Source organism: Grampus griseus (genome assembly GCF_964374135.1).
Source record: "Grampus griseus genome assembly, chromosome: 4".
NCBI lineage: Eukaryota > Metazoa > Chordata > Mammalia > Artiodactyla > Delphinidae > Grampus > Grampus griseus.
This window is the reverse complement of record NC_138997.1, coordinates 117337470-117364122: the sequence shown is the minus strand read 5'-3', so window position 1 is coordinate 117364122 and position 26653 is coordinate 117337470. Positions and strand designations below refer to the sequence as shown.

General features: G+C 38.2%; 1 protein-coding gene across 11 annotated transcripts in view; it reads right to left on the bottom strand.

Annotated features, from left to right (window-relative positions):
* ANK2 (ankyrin 2) overlaps positions 1-26653 on the bottom strand; it is a 242476-nt gene that overhangs the window by 67578 nt on the left and 148245 nt on the right. For 8 of the 11 annotated variants that reach the window (XM_082653624.1, XM_082653623.1, XM_082653625.1 and 5 more), the window contains 4 exons: positions 21391-21489; positions 20255-20353; positions 12537-12609; positions 3505-3649 (listed from right to left, as the gene is read on the bottom strand). In XM_082653624.1, coding sequence (XP_082509750.1) covers positions 3505-3649; positions 12537-12609; positions 20255-20353; positions 21391-21489 — 416 coding nt within the window. Of the gene's footprint in view, positions 1-3504; positions 3650-11157; positions 11212-12536; positions 12610-20254; positions 20354-21390; positions 21490-26653 lie in introns of all 11 variants that reach the window. The other 3 variants (XM_082653618.1, XM_082653622.1, XM_082653621.1) reach the window with 1 other exon arrangement.

Sequence of the window (26653 nt, the reverse complement as noted above, 5' to 3'; positions counted from 1 at the left end):
AAAAGATATTAGAAGATGCAGACAGAGAGTGAGGAAAGTTGGAGAGACAGAGGGAGAGAGAATAAGTTGAAACTATATGTCTAAATATCTCTATCCTCTGATTTTATTCTAGTTCACTCTGCTTACTGCCTTCTAAAATGCTAATTGGTATTTAATCAATGTTTATAGTTCTAACTGATCTTTTTTCTATGACGTCATAGAATCTACTTAAATGAAATATATGAAGTAAGAATATTCCAAGAGTAAAGAAATTATTCTCTCTAAAGGAATCATGACCAGCACAAAGGTCTGGGATAACTCAAGTCTCTGGATCAGAAATCGCCTACCCTGATTTAAAACAGTGCAAGCAAATTCAAATATTTTGCAACAGAGTTGCCTTTTTTTTTTTTCCAGCAAGTCAGAGGTGGTGCTGTTCAGTTAATAAATCTGCAATAGCACATATCCATAAAAGTGTAAATTTTTACTTGTTGTTTAGCTAAGGGATAGGCCAAAAGTTTTTTATGATCTTAAATTTATACTTTTTTCACCATGATACAACTGGCTTCTGGACACATATTAGGTGATATCAAAGTCTGTAATTTCACAGAAAAGTATAATAATTACTATCTTAGGAAGCTGCAATATTTATTAGACATCCAATGAACGGTGTTTTCAAACCTACTGAGCAAGTGAATATCCAAAAATGTCAATGTGTCTGATTTAATACATGGAGAATCTTTTGTGGTTCATTGTTATTTAGCGTTTTACATTGAATTTGAATAGTATTTTTAATTTGTAATAATAAAATAAAATGGACACAAAATCCAACCAATCAACTTGACTGTGTTTCTATTCAATGTGATTAAAATGTACCTATTTTTATTCTTCTGCATCCATGTACATTTTAGGCATCTGAATCATTTTTTTTTAATCATCTCCAACTATACATAGGCTAATTAGGTTCCTTTTGGGGAAGCCATGCTAATGTTTTATCAACCACAAGGTGGAGCTGTGACCGTTAAAACAGTCAGGCCTGGGGCCTGTCACAGACTGATTCTAGTAAAATACTCACCCTTCTAACTTGAATAGATATTCAATTTAATACATAAAAATCCTAATCTGAGAATAAATCCATAATTCTAGAATATAAGCACCCCCTGCCAAGACAGACACACACACACACACACACACACACACACACACATTGAGCAGGGAGCAGGGAAATGTGGATGTATCCAGGAGAATCATGTTTTCATGCTATGTAATACCTACCTGGGCATGGTACTATTGAAAGCACACCAAATAAAGAAATAATGAAAAGGAAAAAAATGGTTACCGAAAAAAGGTAACTTATATTGAATTGTCTAAGCAAAATTTAAAAAATAAATAAAACACTGCATTGCAATCATGAAAATGAGATACTGACTATAATTCCATCTTGGAGAGCATGAATACATCTGGCGTTCTAGAAATGCAAGTGTGGAGCTGGACAACAGCTCACGTCTTCAATGTTTCATATCTCCTGTCTTTACAAGCTGAGAAGTATTCAGTTTAGGTAGAATCCTCTAACCACTGACCCCTGTCTTATAGAAAGTATTGTTCTAAATCTTTCTCAGTACTAAGTACTTTCAAAGAAGGCAAAAGGATCAAATCAAGCACTTAGTCTTAGTAAAAGAAATCAAGCTGGGAAAAAAAAAAAGGATTTTTGGATAACAGTAATATGATTATTCATAGCTTATTATGAATTTTTGCAAAGCCATAAACATTTCACTTTATTGAAATTTGAAGCCGTTTAAGAATCTCAGACTGTGAGGCCCAAATCAATCAGTGCGTCAAAATTCAATATCTAGAACACTGACACCATCACAAGCTCCCCTACCCTCACCCGCCAAATGGCTCCTCCCTGTGTACCCTGATCCCAAGGACCACTCTCTACCCAAGTCATTGAAGCCAAGGAACCAATCAAGTCTCCTTCCTCTTCTTCACCCACCCCGTGAAATCCATCGCCAGATCTGGCCAGTTTTACCTCACAGATATGTTCTCAAATTCTTCATTTCTAAAACTCTTCCCATGACTGCTACCACCCAGGTTAGAGTTCAAGTTGTATCCTAGCAACTTCAGCGAACACTACCGCAATAATTTCTCAGGTGGTCGATACTGCCAAGTTTAGCCCTTTGACAACTTTCCTCTAAAATTCATCCTCTATATCACGGTCAGAGGGATCCATCCGAAATGTAAATGTGACCTCCCCTCCTTCATACTTACACTCCAGCCACACTGCACTATCCTGTTTCTCTCATACACCACGAGCCTTTGCTCACCTTATTTAAGGCTTCAAATACCCTCCCCACCTTTCTTCACCATCATCACTATTATTCTGTCTCGGTTTGGGCTCATTCCCTCCAGGAAGCCTGAGCCTCAGGGCTCCAGTTGCACTCTGTGGGTACCACTAGCTTCATCTCTCTCTCACTCCATTAGATTCTGAATTTAGCAATTACATATTAGTCATGCTTGTACCTCTGGTACCCACCACAGAGCCAGCCCAGAAAGGCACTCATTACACGCACACTGAATTGTTTTAAAAAAAAGAAGATAGGAGGGAGGCATTAGTACTCAAGGGAAAGGCCCAAGAAAAGCTTGTTTTTGCTAATTGCCCATTCAGAATTGACTACTCTTTAAGGCATTTATTTCTTACACTCCAAATGTGCTGGATACAGCCAAGAATAGAGCCAATATTAAAGTTATAAACCTAAGATAATTGAGTAGCAAAAGACATTACACTATATGTACAACCACATGCTTAACCTAAATTGACAGTCATACTTTTGATGAGGCACTAAGGAATGTTCTTAATCAGTTTACCTCAAAAAATAATAAACACCTGGTGTGCTAGTTAGTAATAACCCCCAAAATTGATTGTATGTTTCAGAATGTAATATAAACCTCCCTGGATTTGGCTATAAAATCTGGGCTCCTTCAGATTTTGCTATCATTGCTTTTGGTATCCAGGCTCTTTAGGGATTCTGTTCTGATTCTTTTTCATGAAAAAATCAGTTCCAGGCAACATTTCCTTCTCAATTTGTTACCTTTTAACCCTTCTTCACAACATACTTTTGTTCACAGAAACTATGGCCCTAACAGAAAACCCCAAGGAGATTGGGAGGATCTTATAACTGCCGTTTAGTAAGAGTGTCCATAAGGCAAAACTGTCCTTTTAATTTGCCTAGAGAAAAAAGTTGCAGATGATAAAAAATATCATATTTTAATGGTTCAGAGCTCTTTACTGATCATGGCTCTGATTCTTACAATGCTTGACTCCTACTAAACTACTTAATCTCTCTAGGCCTCAGTTTCCTTTAAAATGGACACTTGAAGTTGTTAGAGAATGCAGTAAGATAACATGCTAACTGCTGAGAGTAGTGAGATACCTATCGAGTGTCAATAACGGTGTCTACTTTTTTTATTATTATCATAAAAGTGTGTTGCACTCACTTCTGATATCAAGGGAAAGCTTTATGTGAATACCTGTCAGAGCGTCCTCCCTCCAAGCTGTATCTCAGGTAATTCATCCCATCCAGGAACTGACTGCTAGGTAGGGAGTCATCACCCAGTTCTTTTAGATCCTCAGGTCTAAGGTACTCTCCCCCATCACCTGTCATTGTGTCATCACCTTGAAGCAATCAGAGAAAGATGGAGAATTACTTGTTGAATGTAATATCGACTACAAAACATGATTATGATTGTGAAGAAATCAGCATAATAGCACTGACATCACTGAAACACTGCACGCTAGAAAAAAAACAAAAACAGAACACATGCAACTGAAGAGTGCTAAAACTCAGGTAAACAATATTTGACCCATTTTCCTATTACCTACTAAGAAGAAATAATTACCTGAATTGGAATTCTTTTAATATCAATTTTCTTTACTCATTTCTTTATCCTGATAGCTGATTTATCATGATAGCTGATTTATAGCTTTATATTTAACTTAGCAATTAGCACAATATGTAGACAACTTAGCTTCCGTCTATAGTATCAATAATTTTGTACATAATGTCCTGCATTAACAGTCTTTTCATGTAATTGACAATATGCTAAGAAATACCTACTGCTCTAAAACAAATAAGAGGTGTATTAAATGGAACAATATGACTTATAAGATTAGCAAAATATGCACATTAGGGAAAGAACACTAGAACGAAGTAGACAGATTATGATATTGTAATAAACAACCTGGAATTTAATTTTAAAATTATTACGGAGCATAAAAAGGATGCTTTGCTGGAAACTAGATGGTTTCCCAAAAGTGAAGTACAGGGAAAAAAGTGAGATAGATAATAATTAAGCAGTGGCCAAAAACGATGACTAAGTGTTGTAGCTCTCATTTGGAAGCACAGATGGTACGAGTACATTCCCTGCCCGTGAACTGGAATAGAACACTTTTAAAAATACACGTTTCAGGAAATTCAATAAATAATACCTCATTCACAGAAATGCTCTCCATACCATTAATGTGCTGGGATGGGGCATGAGGCATTAGTACTCAGGGGAAAGGGGGAATAATTTAGCTGAGAGAAACATTTTTGATGATCCTTTAAGCGTACTAATCACACACTGAAAGCCTGATAACCGATGTAAGGGAAAATGTGAAAGAATGTAGTTCATTCCTATAATTAAATTAAATATTTATTTTAATCTCATCTGTTTAAAATAAGTGTTCTAAATCAATACTAATTTATTTATAAAGATACAGCATTAAAGACTTTTAAGAGGAATATGTTTTCAGCATCTCATTACTTCCCTGTATATATGATCTTAAGAGCCCATAATCAAGACTATTAGCTCTCCAAATTACTTAAAGGCAAAGACAGTTTGAACAAAAGACCTTCCAGTAAATAGATATGTAACTTATTCACCACTAAATTTTTTTCTCAAAGTCAATGCATTTAATATTTGGCAGTTACAAATCTCATCATTAAAATCACTTTTATTGCTCCTCAGTGAAATCATTAGATATTTATTTAGTTTTAGCTAAGTGAATTAGGCTACACAGAGTAGTTATTAAAAGTTTAGTCTTTAAAATCAGATAGACCTGGGTTCAAATTCTAATTCTACTACTTACGGGCCAGTTAATCTTCCTAAGCCTCAGTTTCCACAAGAAGAAAATGGGAATGATACTAATAATCTATCTCACGTGTCAGTTATCTGAATTAGGTAACATATAAGGATTATAACAGAGTTCTGGAATATAATAATCGCCAGTTATTATTTTTATCAATACAAAATGATCTAAGTGTTGACACACCAATGAAATATGAGCTAAATTTCATTTATGCAGAATAATTTTTGAAAAATTTAAAGAAAAATATAATTGTACTGTTTAAATATTTCATAAACCTGACAACTCTAATGAAAACATGAATACGTTTTTAAAATTACTTTTGTTAAAGTGGTTCCCCCCAACTCTTGTATATATTCTCTTCTTCAAAGTGCTCCCTCACAAAACATGATGCAGCAATAGCAGCGATCCAGGGATAAATAACAATATAGATGAACATGAAATGCATGATGTTGGTGAACTTTAAGAACCAAAAAGGTCAGAGGAGGGAGAGATCACTTTAGAATAATGTAGTGGGTTGAGTAATGTCTCCCCTGTCCCCAAATTTCATGTCTACATGGAAGCCCAGGATGTGGTCTTATGTGGAGATAGGGTCCTTGTAGATGTAAGTAAAGTAAGGATTTAGACGAGATCATACTGGATAATTGCAATGAGGGTGTTTTTTACAAGAGGAAGAGAAGGACACACAGAGACAAAGAGGAGAAGGCCATGTGAAGGCAGAGGTTGGAGTGACGTGTCTACAAGCCAAGGAACACCAAGGATTGCTGACAGGCACAGAAGCTGGAAGAGGCGAGAAAGGGTTCTTTCCTAGAGCCTTCGGAGGTTAGCATGGTCCCACCATGGACTTGCAGCCTCCAGATCTGTAAGAGAATGAATCTGAGCCACCAGCTTGTGGTAATTTGCTGCGGTAGCCCTAGGAAATTCCCAAGGAAGCTGGAGAAGGAATCACTGAAGAAGGAATGGGAGCTGGTCAATTGCTTGGGGGCAGTTTTGATGGGCAGAGATGATGGTATTTCAGGTGAGAGGCTAGTGTGTAAAGGGTCATGGAGGGCAGTAAAAACAGTATGAATAAAAGAGTAGTACGCATTACTTACTTAGAGAATACTAAGTGGAATAACTTAGCACTAGTCAGCGTCCATGCTGGTGAGCAATGGCAGAAAGTCCAGGAAGAAAGCTGGTGTCTGAACAGAGTGACAAGATCGTGAAGCTTGGACATTTTATTATAGGACTTGTGGGACTTATGTGTTCCACTATTTCCTCCTTATTTAATTGGTAAATCTTTATATAGGAGTATTTTTATGAGTCAAATAAGTTGGGATCCCCATTGCTTTATTTCTGGGAGAAAAAAAATTCTAAGATCAATCCTAAGACTTGGTTTACCAAAACACAGGCACTGTCTGGTTTGGATATAAGCCTAAATTATTTTCAGAAAAAAATATGCACGTCCTGTTAACTTTTGAGAAAACTAAGCCTAGTCTTATTTATGAAAAAGTGAAGGGAATGACTGAATGCAGGATGTCATATAATACAAGCTGTACCTTATGGATCCCTTGAGCAAGAGACCTACAAAACTATGTAAAACCCCAAAGCCTGCTTGAATATACTCTCTCTCTCTTTCTCTATTCCCCACTCTACTATCCCCCCACCCCTAATCCCCAAGAATCTAAAATAATTGAGCTTTGCTTTCTAGCATCTAATTCCTAATTTCACCCAGATTAGGGCATCCTGCCCATCTTCAGAGTCAATCTGCTTTTGCATTTCATCTTGCTTCTCCTAATTTGCCAGTTCTCACCACAGTCTCTTAGCAACCAAGATGGTTACAGAGAACAAAGACAACTCAAAATAAGTTTCAATTTCTTGGTCCTTAAAATTACTCAAAACTCCTTAATACAGTAGGGCCTACACTTCAAGTTTTCTGTCTTATTCCTCTCATCTTCCCCTCTTGTTATTCCTTGGTAAAGAGAAGGTTTATAAGAGTGAAGGAAAGAAAAGAGAAAAGAAGGAAATCTAGCTGGATTGATTCCCAGTATGGAGAAGCAAGACCCAGTGCCGGCAGTTTTATCTTGTAAAAGATGCAAACAAACTACATGAACTTAGCTTTCCCCCTCTTGCGCATAAAGAAACTTACTATAAGACAGAAGGAAAGCAACTGGAAGAGTACATTTTTAATCAAATGTATCAAGTTGTGTGCCTCTGGTGTGGAGTCAACGTACAATTTCAAAACCCCTGATTACACTGAGCTCTGTGAAATAGTGGATGTCCTTTACATTCTCCCTCATTTCTGCATTTTGATGGCTTTATTACAATGCTATCTGACTAAGACAGCTGCTACATTAAAAAACCCCCTCCTAGGTTCCGTGTTACCAAATGTGAAGTTTAGGGGTTTGGGGACACCTATGGTGGCCTTAGGTGTATATCCTGATGTCTTGATTATGTCTCAGAGAGAAATGGCCCAAAGATGCAAAATCCCTAAATGCTGTTGTCAGTGGCCAGATGCTAACCCAATGTTGGAATTAGCTGGAAAGGTACCTGTTCAGGTACTAATCTCACCAGGGCTACCATAAAATGTCTCTCCCAGGATATGTGTGTATAAAGCATGCTATGCAATAGTACATTATCTGCAGTGTGGGATGGAAAGCAGAAATGCCTGTAGAAAATGAAAAATCAATTTGGGAAAAATATAATACAGCTCAACATTTTAAATGTTATTAATGTGTCCAAAAAATAAGATAATCATATCCTTGCCTTTCATGTTGGTAAGTGAGACGACCTCTACAGTCCAAGGCTAGCCTATCCCGGCCTTTAAATCCTCATCTTCTTTCATCTTCCTAGATACGTTGTCTGCTATCTTCAAATAAGATTTTGAATTTTAATATTTAACTCTTGTTTGAGTACAGTTCTATCAGGCTTGGAAGGAATTTTGCATAACTCAGAAAGCTTATGAAAGAATGGTTATACCCTAACATACTTTCTTTTATCAACTTACTTATTTGATGTAAAACAAATAAACAAAGAGCAAACCCTATTTTTTTGCATCATAACAAACCTAAAGTGAATTTCCTTTTTGTTTCCTATACTTGAACAACCCCTTCCCTGCCATTACATATTTACTTACTTAATAGAATTCTGACTTCCAGGTTTTAGGACTTAACTTTTTTCATTGTATTCTCCAATCTTTCCAAACAATTTTATGAAAACCCTTTCCTACTAATTGTAGAGCATTGATGTATCACTTGCTTTTAAAGTTTCATGTTTTAATATCTGGAAACTACAAGATTCCTCAGTGATAGAGGCACATTTAGCCATGACCAGCCTCTATAAGACACAGATCACAAGAGTACGGGAATAAATTAAGATAAAGTGGGAAGGTCCCAAGGATTCTTCGTTCTGACAACTCCTCACAGTGCTGGGAAGAAGGAGATTCTCTGACATGTCACTGAGCTCTCTCTCTCTTAAGAATGCTCAGCGCTTCTGCTGATAAGTGGGTAAAGGACTGAAACCTCGGGTGTGGAGCCCCACTAACGTCAAGTGTCCACAGTGGAAGTATGTCAAAAGGAGAAGGTAGATGTGCCTCCGTATTTCACCCCAACACTCAGTCATTCTGGAGTTCTCTTGATCATTAGTACACATCGTCCCAGAGAACGAATGCAGAAGTTTATACACACCACCCACTCACAAATCTCTGAGTATAAGGGATACACGGGTCACATTTCCGCAGGTAATTTAGTTACACAGGTGTATAACCCCTGAGCCCTACCATACAATTTATGGCTATGGAGCTGAGTCATCAAAGACAGGAGTCAGCTCAGGATCCTATGAAGATGTAGAGGATTACATTTACAGCTTTGTTTTAGTCTACACAGTAGAATATTCTGAGACTGAATTCCCATTTCTCTTTTTCTTCCATTTCTCTGCCATTTTGCTCCATCAGGACTCATTTACATCATGACTGAGCTATTACAACAGCTTTCAAAGTGGGTTTAGATTCCACATTCACCACTTAGTAGCTCTGTGCCACTGAACAAACTACTTAACGTGTTTAAACCTCAGCCTCCTCATCTTCAGGTGAGCCTTTCTCACCTGAAAAACAAATGAGGGGAAATCCAGAGCCTATCCCATATGGATGCTGTAGGGATTAAATGAGACAATGCACCTAGCATTGTGAGGTCTAGTAAATGCTTTCTCTTCCCTCAGATACCTGCTTCCTTCCAATTTCATCCCAATGCACTCCTTCGTGTGCCGCTGCTGATTTAATCTTTGGACAAAACAGATTTAATTGTTTCAATCATTAATTGAAATCTTTAACACATCCTAATTTCCTTGACTTTTCAGTTGAGAATCCAAACATTCCACAGCGAAGCCCCGTGTGTTTTAAGGCATCGGCCAAAATGAATGACTAGATTATTTTGTCACTCTGTGTCTCTCTCTTGCCCTTTCCCATCTCGGGACCTTCCCATACTGTTCCTTCTCCACTCCCTAAAACCTGTGCCACCCTCCTATTTATCTCCCAGCTTTCAGCAGTTCCTTGAGACTGTGCTAGGTCTCTCCCTCTCCAGATTTTCCCAGGCAGATATGAAAAGCAGATGACATAGTGCCTTTAGTTATGCTTCATTAATTTATACATTACCTCTCCATATATGTTCACTTTTGATTCCCCCATGGTACCAGTCATAGAGCTTTACACACAAAAACATCACTTTCACTATCTGTTGATTGGATTTGTGAGTGGAAAATTCTGAATGCTTCACTATAGCAAGTTAGCCTGAAAGGACATCTGTACTTGGTTTGGATATTCTTCTGAGTATTGACACATAGACTACCATTAAAATAGTAGAGCTGTAAAGAAAATAGGGACTGGCTAATACTATCCAAACACATGTGGCTGCACTTCGTCCATATAAATGATGGTAGGTTCCGTGAAAACATTTGAAGAGCACAAAAAATTAAAGGATTGGCAATGTCAACTAGTCAAATTCCTTTATACTAATGGTTTGTACTAAAAAGTTACTTCACAAAACTCAGACATATCCTATACAAAAATATTATTCAACTTGAATTTCTTTCTGGGGAAAAATGTTAAGTTTTTGGCCATATCTAGACATGGAGAGCTTCCTCCATCACCATGAAAGATATTCTTGATCATTAGCCAACATTCCTCTCAAATCAAGAGTTCTTATCACTAATAACTTTTAATACATAATAGTTTTAACAAAAGTATACAAGATGTTATAGCTAGGTCTTATATTATGCAATGGGCAGGTCCAAGAGGATGTTTCACACAAATGGAATTTCTAAAAACCCAGTAAATACTTTGGATGCATTAGCTATTGGAATTCTTTAACAATTATTTTGGAAATAAATAACTATTTTTAGATTAAATAATCACTATCTAATTTATCTGATTTATAAAGTTAGATTTTCATGTAATAGGTTTGCTTAAAGTGGTACCACATATACTTTGGAAACTTCTTGCTAAATAGAATATTTTATATTATTCATTTTTTCCTATATGTCAAAGTGCCCCCTAAATAATATTTAAAGGTTACTTTATTCCTAGCTAACTTTAAAAAATTAGATTATAACTACTAACTTAATATATTTTTAACCACATCTAAAATATATCTTTATCCAGGAATGGGATGACTGCATATCAAGTAGCCTAACGTAGTTGTTAACATGTTCATGCTAATTCAATGTCAACTTATCCAAAAACTAATTTTTCTCTAAATTTGTATTTTAAGAAGAAATATTAGTTTTGGGAAAATATTTATATAATGTTCATTAGATAATTTAATTATGTTAATAGGTCTCAATAATAGTTTCAAAAATCATTAATAGTATAAGCAATTCATAGTGTTAAGCTTCCAAGTTAATAACAATCCACACACCCAAATGCACACATAAGCAATTCCACTCATATTACACACGCTATTTCAAAAACCACCAGATTAGTATTAGGCACCCAGATTTAAATATTAAGCTAGTTGCTTCCAGCCAGCTAAGAAAAATTAAAAGCAAAGACAAACTTTCACTTCAACAATTTCCTCTAAAGGTACCTGAATCACTAAGCACTTCCCCATCAATAAAGTGGTCACCAAACTGTTTAAAAGCTGTTCAACATGTAAGTGAAGATAAGAAAGAAGATCACACGAAACAAAATATAGTGTGTACGTACAGATGCCGAAAATTGGCAAGTATTAGGATGGAACGCAAAATTATTACAATAAATACTTGGAACCATTAGCTTTGGCAATACCTTTTAATTTACTTACAATAGTACATTGACCCAACATTTGTTTGTTCTTGTCGTAAGTTCTTATAAAAGCTGAGACAACTCAGTGTCTGTTACCGATAGGTGAATTAACAAATTGTTTCCAAATAAGGGCATCTCAATGTAAAGTTTTACCTTCTGAATACATCTTGAAGAACCTAAAAAAATACCTTTAATATTTCTCCATAAAAGCAGTTAGTATTGGGCCTACTACTAGGGTCAGTATGGCAATAATTTTTCAAACATGTACACTTATGTACATGTATTCATGTATACATGTCATGTCATGTATATACATACATATATATTTTTCTAACAGGTACACTTGCCCAATAGCTGCACTACTGAAACTTGGTTGCATACTTTATGTGCTGCATTCATGATTTTTTTAGCAGATTTTTCTTATTGTTCAAGAAAAGTCAACTACTCTAGTTGAAGTAGAGGTGGGGAGCTAGAAACCCTTCTGGCAGTACCTCTAACATGATGCCCCATACCCACCCCAAGGCAGTCCCTGGTGCTCCTCGTAGAGCTTCTCAGACCTTTGAAATCCACTGGCTTAGATAATTTTTATCAACTCTAGAACTATAGGGGGCATATAGTTCTTCTGACTTATCAATTCTTATGTTGAATTTGTATGACTTACTCCTGCACTAGTTTTAACCTTCGCTAAGGCTCTTTTTTTCTATGTATTAGTTTTTAAATATATTTTTTTCTATATATTAGTTTTAAAATATATTCTGTATGTTTGAACCAATTAGAAAGCAGAGATTTCTCAATATACCATTGATAGAGTATACGTTAAGTTCTTTTACTTTAAAGCATTTTAATAAAAAATGTATTTTAGCATAGTTAAAACATATTAACAATAATTGTATTATCAGGTAGATATCTTAACAGATGGCCGACTTCCAGTTTCTCTCCCTTGTCCTAGTCCTGTTATTTAGTAAGTCATTAAAGATAACACCAGTTGAAAATATATAAACAAAATCCTCCCTCCCCCAAATTGAAAAAGTAAATGTACTGAAACAAAGGTGAAAAGGTTACTTTAAGTGCTAAGATGCTGTCATCCACATCCACCGTACCAGCTTGTTCCCTGAAAAAATGGATGGTTTCCTTTGTGTAAGACCATGACAGATGTCATAGGAGAATGAATAAAAGTCTTACCCTCTTCATCAGAAACATCAAGAACCTCAGTCATGGTCTCAGGAACATTTAGCTTGTGTTTTTCAGTGATAGTCTGGAAAGACAAAAGTCATTAATGCTCAACTTAAGAACAAAAATCAAACAAAAGATCAAAAGAGTCACAGAGGAGAGGCCATAGTCAACAGCATCAGCAAGCAATCAGGCCCCGAGCACTCCATCTTCTCCACACGGACATTTTGGAAGCTTAGTCTCTTATTCTCCTTCATGGAAACTCATTTGTTCTTTCTGAAGATAAATGATCGTTTACTCCAGTGAAGTTGTGCAAGAGAAAGTTCATTATTTTGAATTCCCATTTGCAAAATAAATTCTTTAGCAATGGCATTAATAGCCATATTGAGAAAGCAGATTCAGGTTTTCAGGGCTTCCCTCAAATGGACTAAGTAATGTCTCCAGAAAAGCTTTCAAAAGAAGCAGTGAATATGTGCAATTTATGAAAAACAAAGCCACTGGAACGAAGTTGTAAACAATGTGAAATACATAAACTTCGGGGCAGAAAATGTGATGCATCTCTTCTGGGATTAGAGGATCAACAGTGGAGAATCACCCATCCTTATAGTCTTTCATGGGTCTACAATTCTGGCTTGCTGCTTATTTGCCTTCCATAATAGCCCTCCAGAGTTGCCAGATGCACTGCCTTCTATCCCTGATGGATGAGGTAAGGTTAAGAGACCAGGCTCTGGAGTCTGGCTACATGGGTTCAAATTCTAACTTCATCATTTATTAGCTATGAGGCCTTAGCAAGTCCCTTTATTTCTCTGTGCCTCAGTTTCATCATTTGTAAAACAGGATAATAATACTACTTCATAAAATTGTTATGAAGATTAAATGAAATATATAAGAGCTCTAAGAACAGTGCTTAGTATATGTTAGTATTCAGTAAATATTAGCTAGCATAATTTATCATCACTATATTTTGATATTAAATTAATCTTAAAAACAAAGGGTCTCTGAACATTTTAGTCATTCAGGCACTCAAGAAACATTCTGAGTGCCTACTGCATGCCAGGCACTGTTTCAGACACCAGGGATACCACAGTGATAAAAAAAAAGGATAAAAATCCACATCTCATGACTTGAAATATCACCTAAAGATAGTTGAGTCTCAAATTCCTATCTCTAGTTTCTGCATTGAAAGTGCATTAAGTACATCACTTGGCATTGTTATGAGAAAATTTAAAAACTAATCTCCTAAAATAAGAGTAAAATCTTCAACTAAAGCCACTAAAATACAGTAAATAGGTTGTCTAGGTTTTTAAGCTTTGCTACCTAGAGACTACAGACTTGTTTGGCTACAATACCCCTACCACCAACTCTTTTTTTTCCAAAAGCAGTAGAGAACTTCAAATAATTTTACAGGGAAATTCAACTGATTAATTTAAGAATATATTTACATACAGGGGTATAATTTCTATATGTGAAGGACTGATTAAATCACAATGTGATACTGCATAACCTTTCAGTGGCTTCCCATTTTCTTCAGAAGAAAACTTAATAGAGTTGATCCCCGAACAATGCAGGTTTGAAACTCATGGGTCCACTTACACGTGGATATCTTTCAATAGTAAACACTACATTACTACATGATCCGAGGTTGGTTGAACCCATGGATGCGGAACCATCCTTACAGATGGCTGACTGTAAGTTATATTCGGATGAATTCCCCGGGTTGTTCAAGGGTCTGGCAAACTGGCTGGGAAGATGCTTGGTGATGTAGTAAGGATTGTCAGGGAGGCCTCATCCCTCCACCACACGCTACAACCGTGTTGGCAGCCATGTTCTCTTATGCCTCTGCTTTTTTCCCCCATATATCCTTTTCTTTACCAGAAATGTTCTTCCTTCTCTTGTCTTGGCTCATATAAGATGTAACTTCCTTGGAGAAACACACCCTGACCCTCCTCAATGAATGTGTTTGTTCAACCATGTTTATCTGCCGCTACCCACTCCTATAGCATCACGTGCACCACATCACACACACCTGTACGTGCCCCCTTCACCTCCCACCTCATGGGTGTGAGTCATGAAAGAAGTTGTTTCCACAGAACCTGAAACATAGTAGGGGCTTCTCAAATACATATTGGAATAAATTGATGACATAATACATTTAAGATCCACATAATGACCACGTAGATTTTCTTTGGGAAGAAAAGAAAAGGAAGAAATGCAGAAAGTAAAGAAAGTCTCATGTTATCCAGATGAAGGTACAATTGTAGACTAGAGTAGTAAATTCAGCTTTCCAGCATGTTGTTTCTGATGTCTAAATAATTCCATAATGTCTTATTCACTGAAAACAAATTAAACACTGTAGGAAAGACAAAAGCATCTATCCAAAGTTCTGGAGAATAACAGGTAGTCAATAAGAATGTGATGAATGAACAAACTTAAAAATATACCATTTAATTATAATATTAATTAATTTATGAATTTAACACAGAAAGATGATAACCTAAGTTCTATATTAACGGTTCTCAGCTCTACCTGCATATTATAATTATTAGAGAAATTTAAAACATATTGTTGCTTGGGTCTCAACACAAGCCAATTAAATCCGCATCCCTGAAGACAGGGCCAGCTATAGGTATTTTTTAAAGTTCCTCAGGTGGGTCTATTGTGCAGCTCAATTTGCGACCCACTTTCCTGCATTAGGAAAATGTATAGATTGCAGAAAAATGACTTACATTTAAAATACAGGATAGAGACAATGACGTTCAATTAAACTATGACTTTTGGGGAAACTTTTAAAATAAGTATCTAAATGTACATTAAATGATTAAAAATTTTAAGGGATACCTACTGCATTAGACCACACCAGAAAGTCCATTTTTGCAGAAATGTTCTAGAGTATTTGCCCTTCATAGGAAACATTTCCACAAGAAGATGCTTCTCCATTTGAAAATAACTGATGGAAATACACTTTAAATGATTAAATTATATTGCCTGACCTTCTCAGGTTCTATTTTCAGATGCTGATAATGTGACTATATTTTCTTTGAACTTGTGAGAGTGGAACTAACTTTGCTTTAGTTTGGTTATTGAATGCTATTAAGGTTATTATCAGCAAATATATGTGGCAATAGAAAAAGTAACACTGATCATATTGGTCATGGATATTTTTTGGCACAGATATTAAAACTGCTTTCTATACACAATGTAGTAAATATAGTATGCCTTTGTACATGACATAGTGCCTGACCCTTAAAAGGTCGTCAGTAAATATTTGTTGAATGGATAATAAATAAGTCTTCCCACTCATTAATAATGTGATAAGAAATGAAAAAAATTGTCCTTTTAAATGAAGTGTCCTTTGAAAACTTGATTAGCCAAACATAAATATGGTTTTATGCAAGTACATCTGAATAGCCCAAAGAAAACAAGGATATAATTAAATGATCATGGGCGTCTTCTTCTGCTATAGAATCTCGGATTCTATGGTCAAGATGAGAAACTACTTTAAAAGTTAAAATGAGTAGTGCACGATGCATAAGTTTAATAGGATGTAATTAAATCATATAATGTGGCAAAACAAATAGAATGCGATAGATGGCAGACTTAATAATGAGTTTTTAACATTTCTCATGATGTAGAAAATCAAACATGAGTCCTTACATGGTGTTTTATAAATGGGGGATAATATCCGCTTTTTTTTTTGTGCAAAAGAAAAAGTGTGCTTTACTGCTCCTCATTTAGCCCATCTCCCTGGTCAACCACTTCCTTTGTACCACTTACTCAGCAAGTCACAATAAGTCACAGCGTGGCGAGTGACCTTGGCTAGTATGCCACCTTCCAGTGTCCACACACATTGGCTCCCATCAGTGCTACAAGCTAAACCTGGTTTTGCTCCCAAACCCCTTTATACCAATTGTACATGTTAACATAATTTTTATATATAAGTTAAATACTACATAAGTAATATTTTTCTATAAAAACTAAGGTAAATGGTTTGGAAAGTCTCAACAAAGGTGAGTCTCCAAAAATAACTGCTACTCAGGTGTGGCTGAGACAATTATAGCACGTTGGGGAAAAAATGTCAAAAGTTTAAAAAGGTTCTGCACTCAGAATAGTGTCTCTTTAAGATAATACACAGGATAAATTGTATATAGATATAGACATTATAGGATAGACACACACAAGACAGTATGTATTATAGATGTTCTTTGTTCAAGAACGACGACTTAGCCTTCTAGTCAATGGACCTGTATTCAAAGAAAAGTTCTTGACTCCACTTAAAAAGTGTCAAATGACTTTACATGTATTTATTGCACTGCCACTTCTATGATTCCCATTTTAACGGACTTATGGCATCAGATAAGATTTAGAACCGAAGTTTAAATGGTAATATAACTATAATGTCACTTTTATTTTAGTAGCTTATTCAGTAATTTATGCTCTACATATCAATGATTATATGCAACGATCACTTTAAAACTATGCAAATAATTGATGATAGCTGATCAGTAAGTAGAGGGATGAGTCATATCTCACAGTTCTTCCAAACTGCATTAGGAGACTGAGCTTGCTGGCTTCTGCTGCCAGAAATGTGTCCCTCCCACTCTGATGTCCATTCCGGCAAACAGACAATGACTGTAATCCCCAGAGAGTGCTCAACTGTCTCATATCCTCTGCTAGGTCTTACGAAGTAAAGTTAGAAAAGCAAAGGTTAAGGAAACAAACCAGGATTCCAAAAATGTCTCACAAATTTCGGAAGCAGTGACTTTTCCTTTACAAACTGCTGCCTTACTCTTCTCTCCACACAATGACTTTATTCATACTTTGGGGTGAAGAATTCTGGAAGGAGGAATAGCAAAGGAAACTTTCTCTGATGGCAGAGAACTCACATTGCTGCTCAAATGGCACATCGTATGAAGCCAATGATGTGAAATTCGTACGTTAGATGTATGGCTGTAGTTCAACTATTACATTCAAATGGTAGTAACATGAAATTTAATTGGATTAATTTTACATAATTATTGCCTCATGCTATTTACCTACCACCAGTGAGTAGTTCCAAATTATTTTTAGTGAATCTGTAGATTTTAGAAAATGATACTGAATATGATACTTCCATGAAAATCCATAAAGGGCGCTATTTAAGTGAGTTTTTAAAAGTTGAAAATTCCTGGTAAGCTACTTTTAGCAAAGTCAAGATCAGTTACATCAGAGTGGTTAAGAATATGGATTTTGGAATCTGACAACCTAAATTTGAATCCTAGATCTACCCTCAGTGTCTGGCATATTTGTAACTACTAAATTTTAGTTATAGTTTTTATTATCATTAATATCATCGTTATGTGGGAAAAGAATGAATGAAAATCTCTTCTGAAAGAGAAGAAGTATAAAGTAAGAAGACTCACATCACAGAAGGAATAAGTTCATATTTTCAATCCTTAACCCCAAATTCCATTTCACAAAACAATAAAACTCACAGTTCTAAGAATCGAATTCTAAGAGAAGAAGAAAGTAAAGATAGGGCAGCATTAAAACATGTAACCAATAAAACTACCCATTTAGATAAAGGGGGTACTTGTTTAGTTAATGTGGGCAATGATTTCTTATTTTCCCAACTGAAAGCAGACATGCTGTTATGTTTTACATTTGTTTATTGGCTTTTCACCTAGAAACTTGATTTCTAAGTATGGTGGTTTTTATTGGAGCAATGATTAGCTAGGCAGCATAGAGATTAATAGTTAACAGAAAAGAAAAAAAGCTCACAGAGAGTTTTATGAGGAGTTTTCACATCTCCCTAGAGCTACATATGTGGAGATATGACCATATGTCTGATTTCTGACAGGGTATTTGAGAACTTTAGCAATAGTATTTTAAAAAATTGCTCCTCTTTTTAAATATAGATCTGTATAGTTAAATTCATTCACTCTAAGTAATATTTGTGAGCCTGAGATCTCTGAAATTAGACGTGTACGTTCTATAGTTCTATTGATATTAAACAAGAATTTATTGATATTTTCTTACAAAACTTAAGTCTCATTCTTCACTCCCACTACACTGTAAGTTGCCGGTAGGGAGGAGTAGTGTTTTCACCGTTGATGACACTTCAGCACTGAGCACAGAACCCAGCACATATTTTATATCCAATAAACACTAAAGGAATGAATTAATGAAATGAATGGAAGAAAAAGCAGGTCAAGATAGCTAAAAGATGCAAGTTTGCCATCTAGTGGTCATCTGATAAAAATGTACATGCATAATTCCCAGAACATGCCAAGAGGTAAAGTTGAGAGAAAACATGACTTCTAAGAACAAAAGTGTTTACCCAATCTTGCCACCAAAACCTTCACTTATCTGTGATGTGCACATTGTTTCAAAGATGCCAAATAAAGATATATGTACAGGTCCCCAGTATGAAGATTTTCCTGGTATAACAAATCATATAGTAAGAAAAAGCCATTACGATTCAGCCATACGTAGTGACTCAGAAGTATAGTGCGAGGTGATGACAAGACTTGTTTTTCTACCATATAATTTATTGACACTATACTTTACATCTTTAAAAATATTGTGGTACACTGGCCAAAGATTTTGCTTGAGAAAACACAGTGCCATTCTCTCATCTAAATTCAGTCTCTGTCTCGTAGTTCATTAATAAATCATACTCCACTCTATTTAAAACTTCACATCAAACCAACTACCTCAATATCTGTCAACGGGGACTTGCTGTCAGCCTGAAGAACAAAATTCCCTTCTTTTTCCTTACATCTATCAAAAGAACCAGGTGTTCCAAAACTCTATATGCATCATTCCTAGCTTGGAGCATTTACTAGAACCTCATTCAGAATTTTATATTTGTTGATTCATGATCTTATTGTCTCTCAGGAACATCTAAATGTTCTGCTGTCGGTCTACTTTTCTACTTTATGAAGAGAAATTAAAGAGCTGTTGTTCTTAGAGTTGATGCTTAAGGAGAAAAGTTAATAAATATATGCAAAGAGAAGAGCACTTTCAGCTGCGAGTTTCCTCTCAGGAGGCCTCCTTTTAAGCTTTGCTCCAGCTGAATAGCACAAGAGCATTAGGACTCATTAACATCACGGTCCTCACTCTTCCAGAGTTTCTCTGTCAAAGGCCAGTGATGATCACTGTTCTCTCCTGAAGAATCAGCAGTCATATTCCAAACAGCGAAAATAAAAAATGTTACATATATATTCTGTCAAGATACAGACATAGTTTCTCTCTTAAGCACATTCGATTTTCTTTTTGAATAAAAAATAATCCAAAATAGGAAGAAAAGCAGGATGAATTGTTCTCACTGGGACTGCATCTGACCCAGTCATGAGCGTAGCAGGGATAAGGGTCTTCCCAGAGTCTGGCGTGACCTCCGGGCTAAGATAAAAAGTTTCTTTTGGAGTGTCCTACCACTTTGCCAGCGGTAGGTGTCACACCCAACTACAGCAACAGGGCAGAGGAGCCAGAAAAAAAGAAGTCAGTCACAGAAAAAGGAACTAAGTATTATAAAATTACACTCACGCATATTATATGGATTTATGTTGACTAAAGGAAGTTGAAATCCCTGTTACTAGTTGTGTAAATGCCTTTACATCTGCATACTTCAATGTATGCTCTACAATAAAAGAAGTTCAAAATCAAAAGCTCAAAACATTTTGTAAGTGAAAATGTCTGTGGCTTAAAAGCCACGACAAGGGAGCCGAAGCCGATGGGTTCCTTTCACTTACCGTGGTGGTGGTGGTGACCTCCTCGGTTACAACCTTCAGGGTGTCCACCACGGAGATGTAGCCCAGACGCTTAGCAATCGCCAAGGCAGTGTTGCCATTCTGAAGACAGAGTGAAAGAGAGAGTGAGAGCCGGGAGGGAGGACGGCGATGTGAGCCAATGAGCTCACCCGCGGCTCCACATGAGCCAGCATTTCCTTCCAAAACAGGCACAGCTTAGGAAAATCACTAGTTTTTACCATTACATCTGAATCTTCTTTGTAACTTCTCTAGACTATAGCCCAGGTCACCATGGTAACACAACAAGCTGCAGCTGCTTGCTCTTTCTAATAAGAAGCGCTTGACGGCTTTAACCCTAAAGTTGTCAAACCCCTCTCTGAATCCTGTACTATGCTTAGGAAAGTAACTCTTGAACTGAGGATGAGGCCTCCGAAGAAAACTATTCAAGTACCAAGTACACTCACTCCTCAACAGAGGTCAGGCCATCTGTTGCAGGTAAGATGTTACCACAGGGAACACAGTAACATATTTAGCTGCAGCTGTGCAGAAGCTCACCGTGCAGCAAAAGGACACAAGCAAGCAACGCAGGCTCCAGCAGCCACTGGGGATCCCGGTTTGTTAAATTGCACCGCTTAGTTTACAATTCAACGGCTCCACATCCCAAACAGCTTAGTCGGAGCCAGCGGCCTCGGAAACTGTGCTCCCTTAAGAAGGCCGGGCGGGAGGGGTCGGACTCCGCGCCCAGCCGAGAGCCAGCTGGAAGCCGAGCTCTTTCCAGCAGCCCGAGCGCAGGGCCCCCTCCCGGAGGAAAGACTGGGTCAGGCCGCAGCGCGCTCCCTCCCGGGACGAGCGCTCCCTCCCGGGACGAGCGCTCCCTCCCGGGACGAGCGCTCCCTCCCGGGACGAGCGCTCCCTCCCGGGACGAGCGCTCCCTCCCGGGACGAGCGCTCCCTCCCGGGACGAGCGCTCTCAGGGAAATCCCAGGCTGATTTCTGGAAATCCCAGGCTTTCCCGAGTGCGGAGGCTCATTTAAGGAGGCTGTATGGGGACTCAGCTCAGCCAAGCGGCTCCCGTGGAGGGGGATAGGGGCGGGGGCAAGGAAGGAGCTGCGCGGAAAGGGGCAGCCGGCGCCGCCTTACCGCGGTGGTGGCGTTGGGCTTGGCCCCGTGCGGCAGCAGGACGTTGATGATGTGCGTGTGGCCCTGCTGGGCGGCCTGGTGCAAAGGCGTGTAGCCGTTCTGCAGACGATGGTGGCGGCAGATCGAGCAGAGATTTGCAAAAGGAGGAGGAAAACTAGGTTAGCCTTTATTTTGAATTTCTTAGTCTTATTTACAACCAAACCGTCACGGATGCCTGCATCTTTGGAGCACAGTATCACCAGCAGCCCACTTTCTCAGCAGCAAAACTCCCCCCCACACACACCTTACCGTCTGCTAAACAAAGAGGCTGGCTTATGAAGTAGCAAGATTAACAGACTCCAAACCATAACTAGAGTTATATTTTCACCAATTAGCATTTGAGTTAGCATTAAAAATGTGTATGCTGAGAGAAGATTTATAATGAGAAGGAGCACTGTCACAGTGATTTCTTCCCTAGGAAAAAGGAACGGTCAAGTGTTTAACTGAAGCTTCGGAGTACCATACAAACAGCTGCTTGTTCATCGAGACTTCCTTCGTCATTAACCTCTGGGCTAGCTTTAAGAATTCTAAGTCAATGAAAATAAATCTAAATCTTATATTCCTTTCAGAGAACACCTCAGTCAAAGACGTACGCACTTAAGAGAAGATTTCATTGGAAGCTGAGTGGCCCACTTTCAATTAAAAAATGTCTTTTAAAAGTAGGTTCTTTTTAACATTCTAGTCTAAACTTTCACTCAGATGAAAGTTCTGTAATCCGTGATTTGTGAGGAATTGTTGTTGAGGTCAGTGGGAAGCCAATCTTGCTCAAAACTCTAGTGGGTGGTGGGTATGGTACAGGTTGGTTGCATATGCACATTAAACTGCATTGGAATCCTTGGAGGCACAGCAAAACATTAATAGCTATTGTGTATTAAGCATCCATTTTACGCCAGATATTGGACCTTATATTTATTCTTTTTTTTTTTTTTTTTTTTTTTTTTTGCGGTATGCGGGCTTCTCACTGTTGTGGCCTCTCCCGTTGCGGAGCACAGGCTCTGGACGCGCAGGCTCAGCGGCCATGGCTCACCGGCCCAGCCGCTCCGCGGCATGTGGGATCTTCCCAGACCGGGGCACGAACCCATGTCCCCTGCAGCGGCAGGTGGACTCTCAAACACTGCGCCACCAGGGAAGCCCCATTGTCTCTTTTAATCTTTATTACCATTCTGAAAATGAGAGTGCTTGGTACACAGTAGGTGTTTTATAAATAACAGATGCCTAAATGAGGGCATGAACAAATGACTGAATAAATGAATAATTTTCTCCCCATTTCAGAGATGATGAAACTGAAAATAACAAGGTTAAGTAATTTCTTCACAGTCATTCTAGGTTCAGACCCTATGTAGAAGAGCATGATAGACAATGACTACCAGATTACTTTTTTATTGTCTACCTGCCTCACCCCCAATAAAATTTCATCTATGTATGTCAAACCCAAGTGTCCTGGGCACAAAGTCCTGAGTAGCCCATGCATACCTTAAACTTGTAAGAGTATATGTTCCCTACATCTAGTGTCACTGCCTCCTCATGACCAACAGGCACAATTGCTTCTCCTGTCTGCATGAAGTGTCTGACTCTGTGCTGTTAAAAAGAAAACCACAGGCCCAAGATGGAGTCGCTTATGCTAAGCCACACCACCATATTGGGGCTTAATACCTAACCTAATTGAAATTTAGTCTTAACCAGGCAGTCAAGAATTTTCTAGTCAATACCAATGAGGTAATACGTTCATTCCCCAAAGGAAGATGAAGTAATCTGCCACATAGACCTTTTCTGTCCCCCATAGGTAGGTTACCTAAGCCTGAAATAATCTTTTTTTTTTTTTTTTGCAGTACACGGGCCTCTCACTGTTGTGGCCTCTCCCGTTGCGGAGCACAGGCTCCAGACACGCAGGCTCAGCAGCCATGGCTCACGGGCCCAGCCGCTCCGCGGCATGTGGGATCTTCCCGGACCGGGGCACGAACCCGCGTCCCCTGCATCGGCAGGCGGACTCTCAACCACTGCGCCACCAGGGGAGCCCTGAAATAATCTTTTTTCTTTATGACTTGCTTGTCCTGCCTTTAAAAATCTTTCCCTTTTGGTAGCCCTTTGGAGCTCCCCTCTACTCACAGAAGGATGCTGCCTAATTCATGAATCATTCAATAAAGCTAATTAGAGCTTTAAAATTTAGTCAGATGAATTTTGGTTTTTTAACAGATTTGGTGGCAGCAGTGTGATCCAAAGTGAAGTTCTGATGGCATTTTGGGACAACAAGAAACACAGTTGTGATACCTGCAAACTCCTATCTGAGTCCACTGTCTTTCTCTCCATTTCTGGGGGCTGTTGGTAAGTTCCTCTCGGTTTGAGCTCTGCTCTTTTTGTGTTGAACTCCAGATCTAACTGGCTTTCCAGTTGGTTCCCAATTTGTTTGGAATCACTAGTTCCATGTTGGGTACTTCTGGTAGTTCCGACCACAATTTCCTATTTGACTGGAAACCCCAGCTTATGGTTCTGTCCCTAGATTCCATGTTGGGAACTGCTAGCTACAGTTCCCCATTTGTTTGGAATCAGTCCACAGACCCTATTTGTTGAGGTCTGCTGGTTCAGTTCTTCACCTCAGGCTCAGGTTCCAAGTTGGGAATTGTTGGTAGTGTACCAGGGCCTTTTTCTTGGCCAGGCTGCAGTATTTGGTATTTACTGTACTTAATTCTGCAGTGTTAAGGTACACATACTTGTTTGTCCTGTTTTGTGTAGATAAAGGCTAGCTAAAAGAGATGGGATCTTTAATTTCTAAAGAGTAAAGTGCACCGCCTTCTGGCACAACTGCCTATTTTATGTCTAAGAACTATAATCGCAGAAGCTATAGATGTCTACAAAAATGTCAAAATCTTACTGTGTCCTGAGAGTTTTACCTGGTAACTATCATGTTGGGGATCCCCAAAATATGACCAGACAGAAATGTGGGTGGCACTCCATTTGTGGCAAAATATGGCTGGACAGAAATGTGAGTTGAACCCCATATGAAGCTAGGGTCCTACCGAACTGCTGCCAGCCCTCAGGGAAATTACAATGGCCATTATGAGGAACATTCCAATTAGATAAAATCTTTTAAGAAGTGAACTTAAGGGCTTCCCTGGTGGCGCAGTGGTTGGGGGTCCACCTGCCGATGCAGGGGACACGGGTTCGTGCCCCGGTCCGGGAAGATCCCACATGCCGCGGAGCGGCTGGGCCCGTGAGCCATGGCCGCTGAGCCTGTGCGTCCGGAGCCTGTGCTCCGCAACGGGAGAGGCCACAACAGTGAGAGGCCCGCATACGGCAAAAAAAAAAAAAAGAAGTGAACTTAAAAGCAAGGGATACATATTTTAATTGGTATGCAAAAGCCTCCAAAAGGGTTCAAAATTTCAAAATAGCTCCACTGAAAGTTCTGTTGCAAAGAGCTAAGAAAAAATTAAAGATATAAGAGGTTCCTAAAACAAAAGACTGTAAGACTGACATAACTCCAGTGGTCCCCTCTTTTCTCCTTTACTTAAGTATTCATTCTAGTAATCCTGTCTGAACTGCCTTTTCCACTCTAAAGAGAACAGGAGACCGTAAACAAAAGCCCACCATGTTAATGGCCTTACAGACACCCCCATGCCTATCTTCGAAGGAGGGCCCCCATATGGACACCTCTCAGAGCTGATGAGACTTTGAGGGATCTTCTGGTAAACTGCTACACTATGCCCTTAAATTGCCAAGGAAAGCTAAAATTAAAGTGAATAAAAAACAGGAGCCTGTAGAGGGGATCCAGGGAAAAATGGCAGAAGCCAGGGAAAGGTAAGAATTCTTACCAAACCCAGTTCTACTGAACCTGTCTATAGTGCCCAGGTGAAAGAGGAAAATAAAATTTCAACTTGTCCCTTCCTTTCCAATACAGATCCATTGGTTATTGATCCTTTCTCTCCCAGGGATAGCCATTGCCTTCTTGCTTGTCTTGCTTGCTGCCCTAAGTACCTGGCTTGGCTTTCTGCCTGCCTGGGACATGCAAGTTGTCAGTTCTTTCTTTTGCTTGCCTTTGGGTGACTCTAGATCTTGTGAATATAATATCTTTTGCACCCTTTTGGGGGACACCTCTTGAGTCCAAGAGTTTGTTCAATATTACCAGAAATATCCATTGTTTGTCCTGGCTGAAAACTGACAAGATATTTGAAAGGATTTAATAACTTTATAACCAGAGGTTTGGCCAAATTGGAAGCTGATATTCAGAGCCTGACAGATTAAAAAAAATTTTTTTTGGCCATCTTCTCTAAGCTAAATGTAACCAGAGAGAAACATTCCAACATAGGTAGAGGGGTATGTCAGTCCGTTAGCATCCAGGCTCCAACGCAGTTCTTTAAGGAATTGAGAACAACTGTCCTTATCTTAAAAGTCTTTGCAAAGCTAGAAGTATAGCTCTAGAGAACTGCAGGAAAAAAAAAAGGAGGTGGGGAAGGGGACTTTAAAAAAAATACAAATTGCTAAAGCAGCACTCTTGCCCAAAAATCTAGTTCAAGGAAAATTTTTAAATGAAAACTGTAAGATCTCTGTTTATGTCTGTCTGTATGCTCATGTGTGTCTATATGTGTTGTAGGTGTGTGGCATTTTTCTACCTTTGAATGGTATTGCTAAAGTTAATTTGTAAAAGAGCTCCATTTAACTGGCTTAAACAAGCAAGCCTTTTACAAATTTAGGATTCAAACTAACCCAAATGCTTTTCAAGTTCACATGATCTGCGATAATGTTTGGTAAATAAAGGCTAGTTTAAGTTTGATGGTTTAATGAAAATAGATATGCCTTTAGAGTTAATAACATTGAATATAATGCAGACAAAACTTTTTATTCTACCTGGGCTTATTAGTCAAATAAATTCATGTTATCTCTTGCAAAATTTGTCAGCCAGAAAAATAACCTAGAACATTAACAGACTTTGTCTAATGTCTCATGAGGTTTTTGTGGGTGGTCTAAACATAATTATTGAAAACAAGTAAATTAAATGGGTGTAAGTGAGAGAAAAGTTTCTAGATGAACTTTTTCGTACTTACCCCAAAGCTTTCTAGTATCCTGAGACCTTAAAGTTTTGCTAAGTTGAATTAAATGATGGATAGTCATTGAATATCCAGACCATTTCCAAATAGGATAAAATATTGAAACATTTATTACTGGGCATAGGTTTATCCACTTTTTGCTTCCTTTCACAAAGGAATTAAAGATATTTGGGTCTATTAGCAAA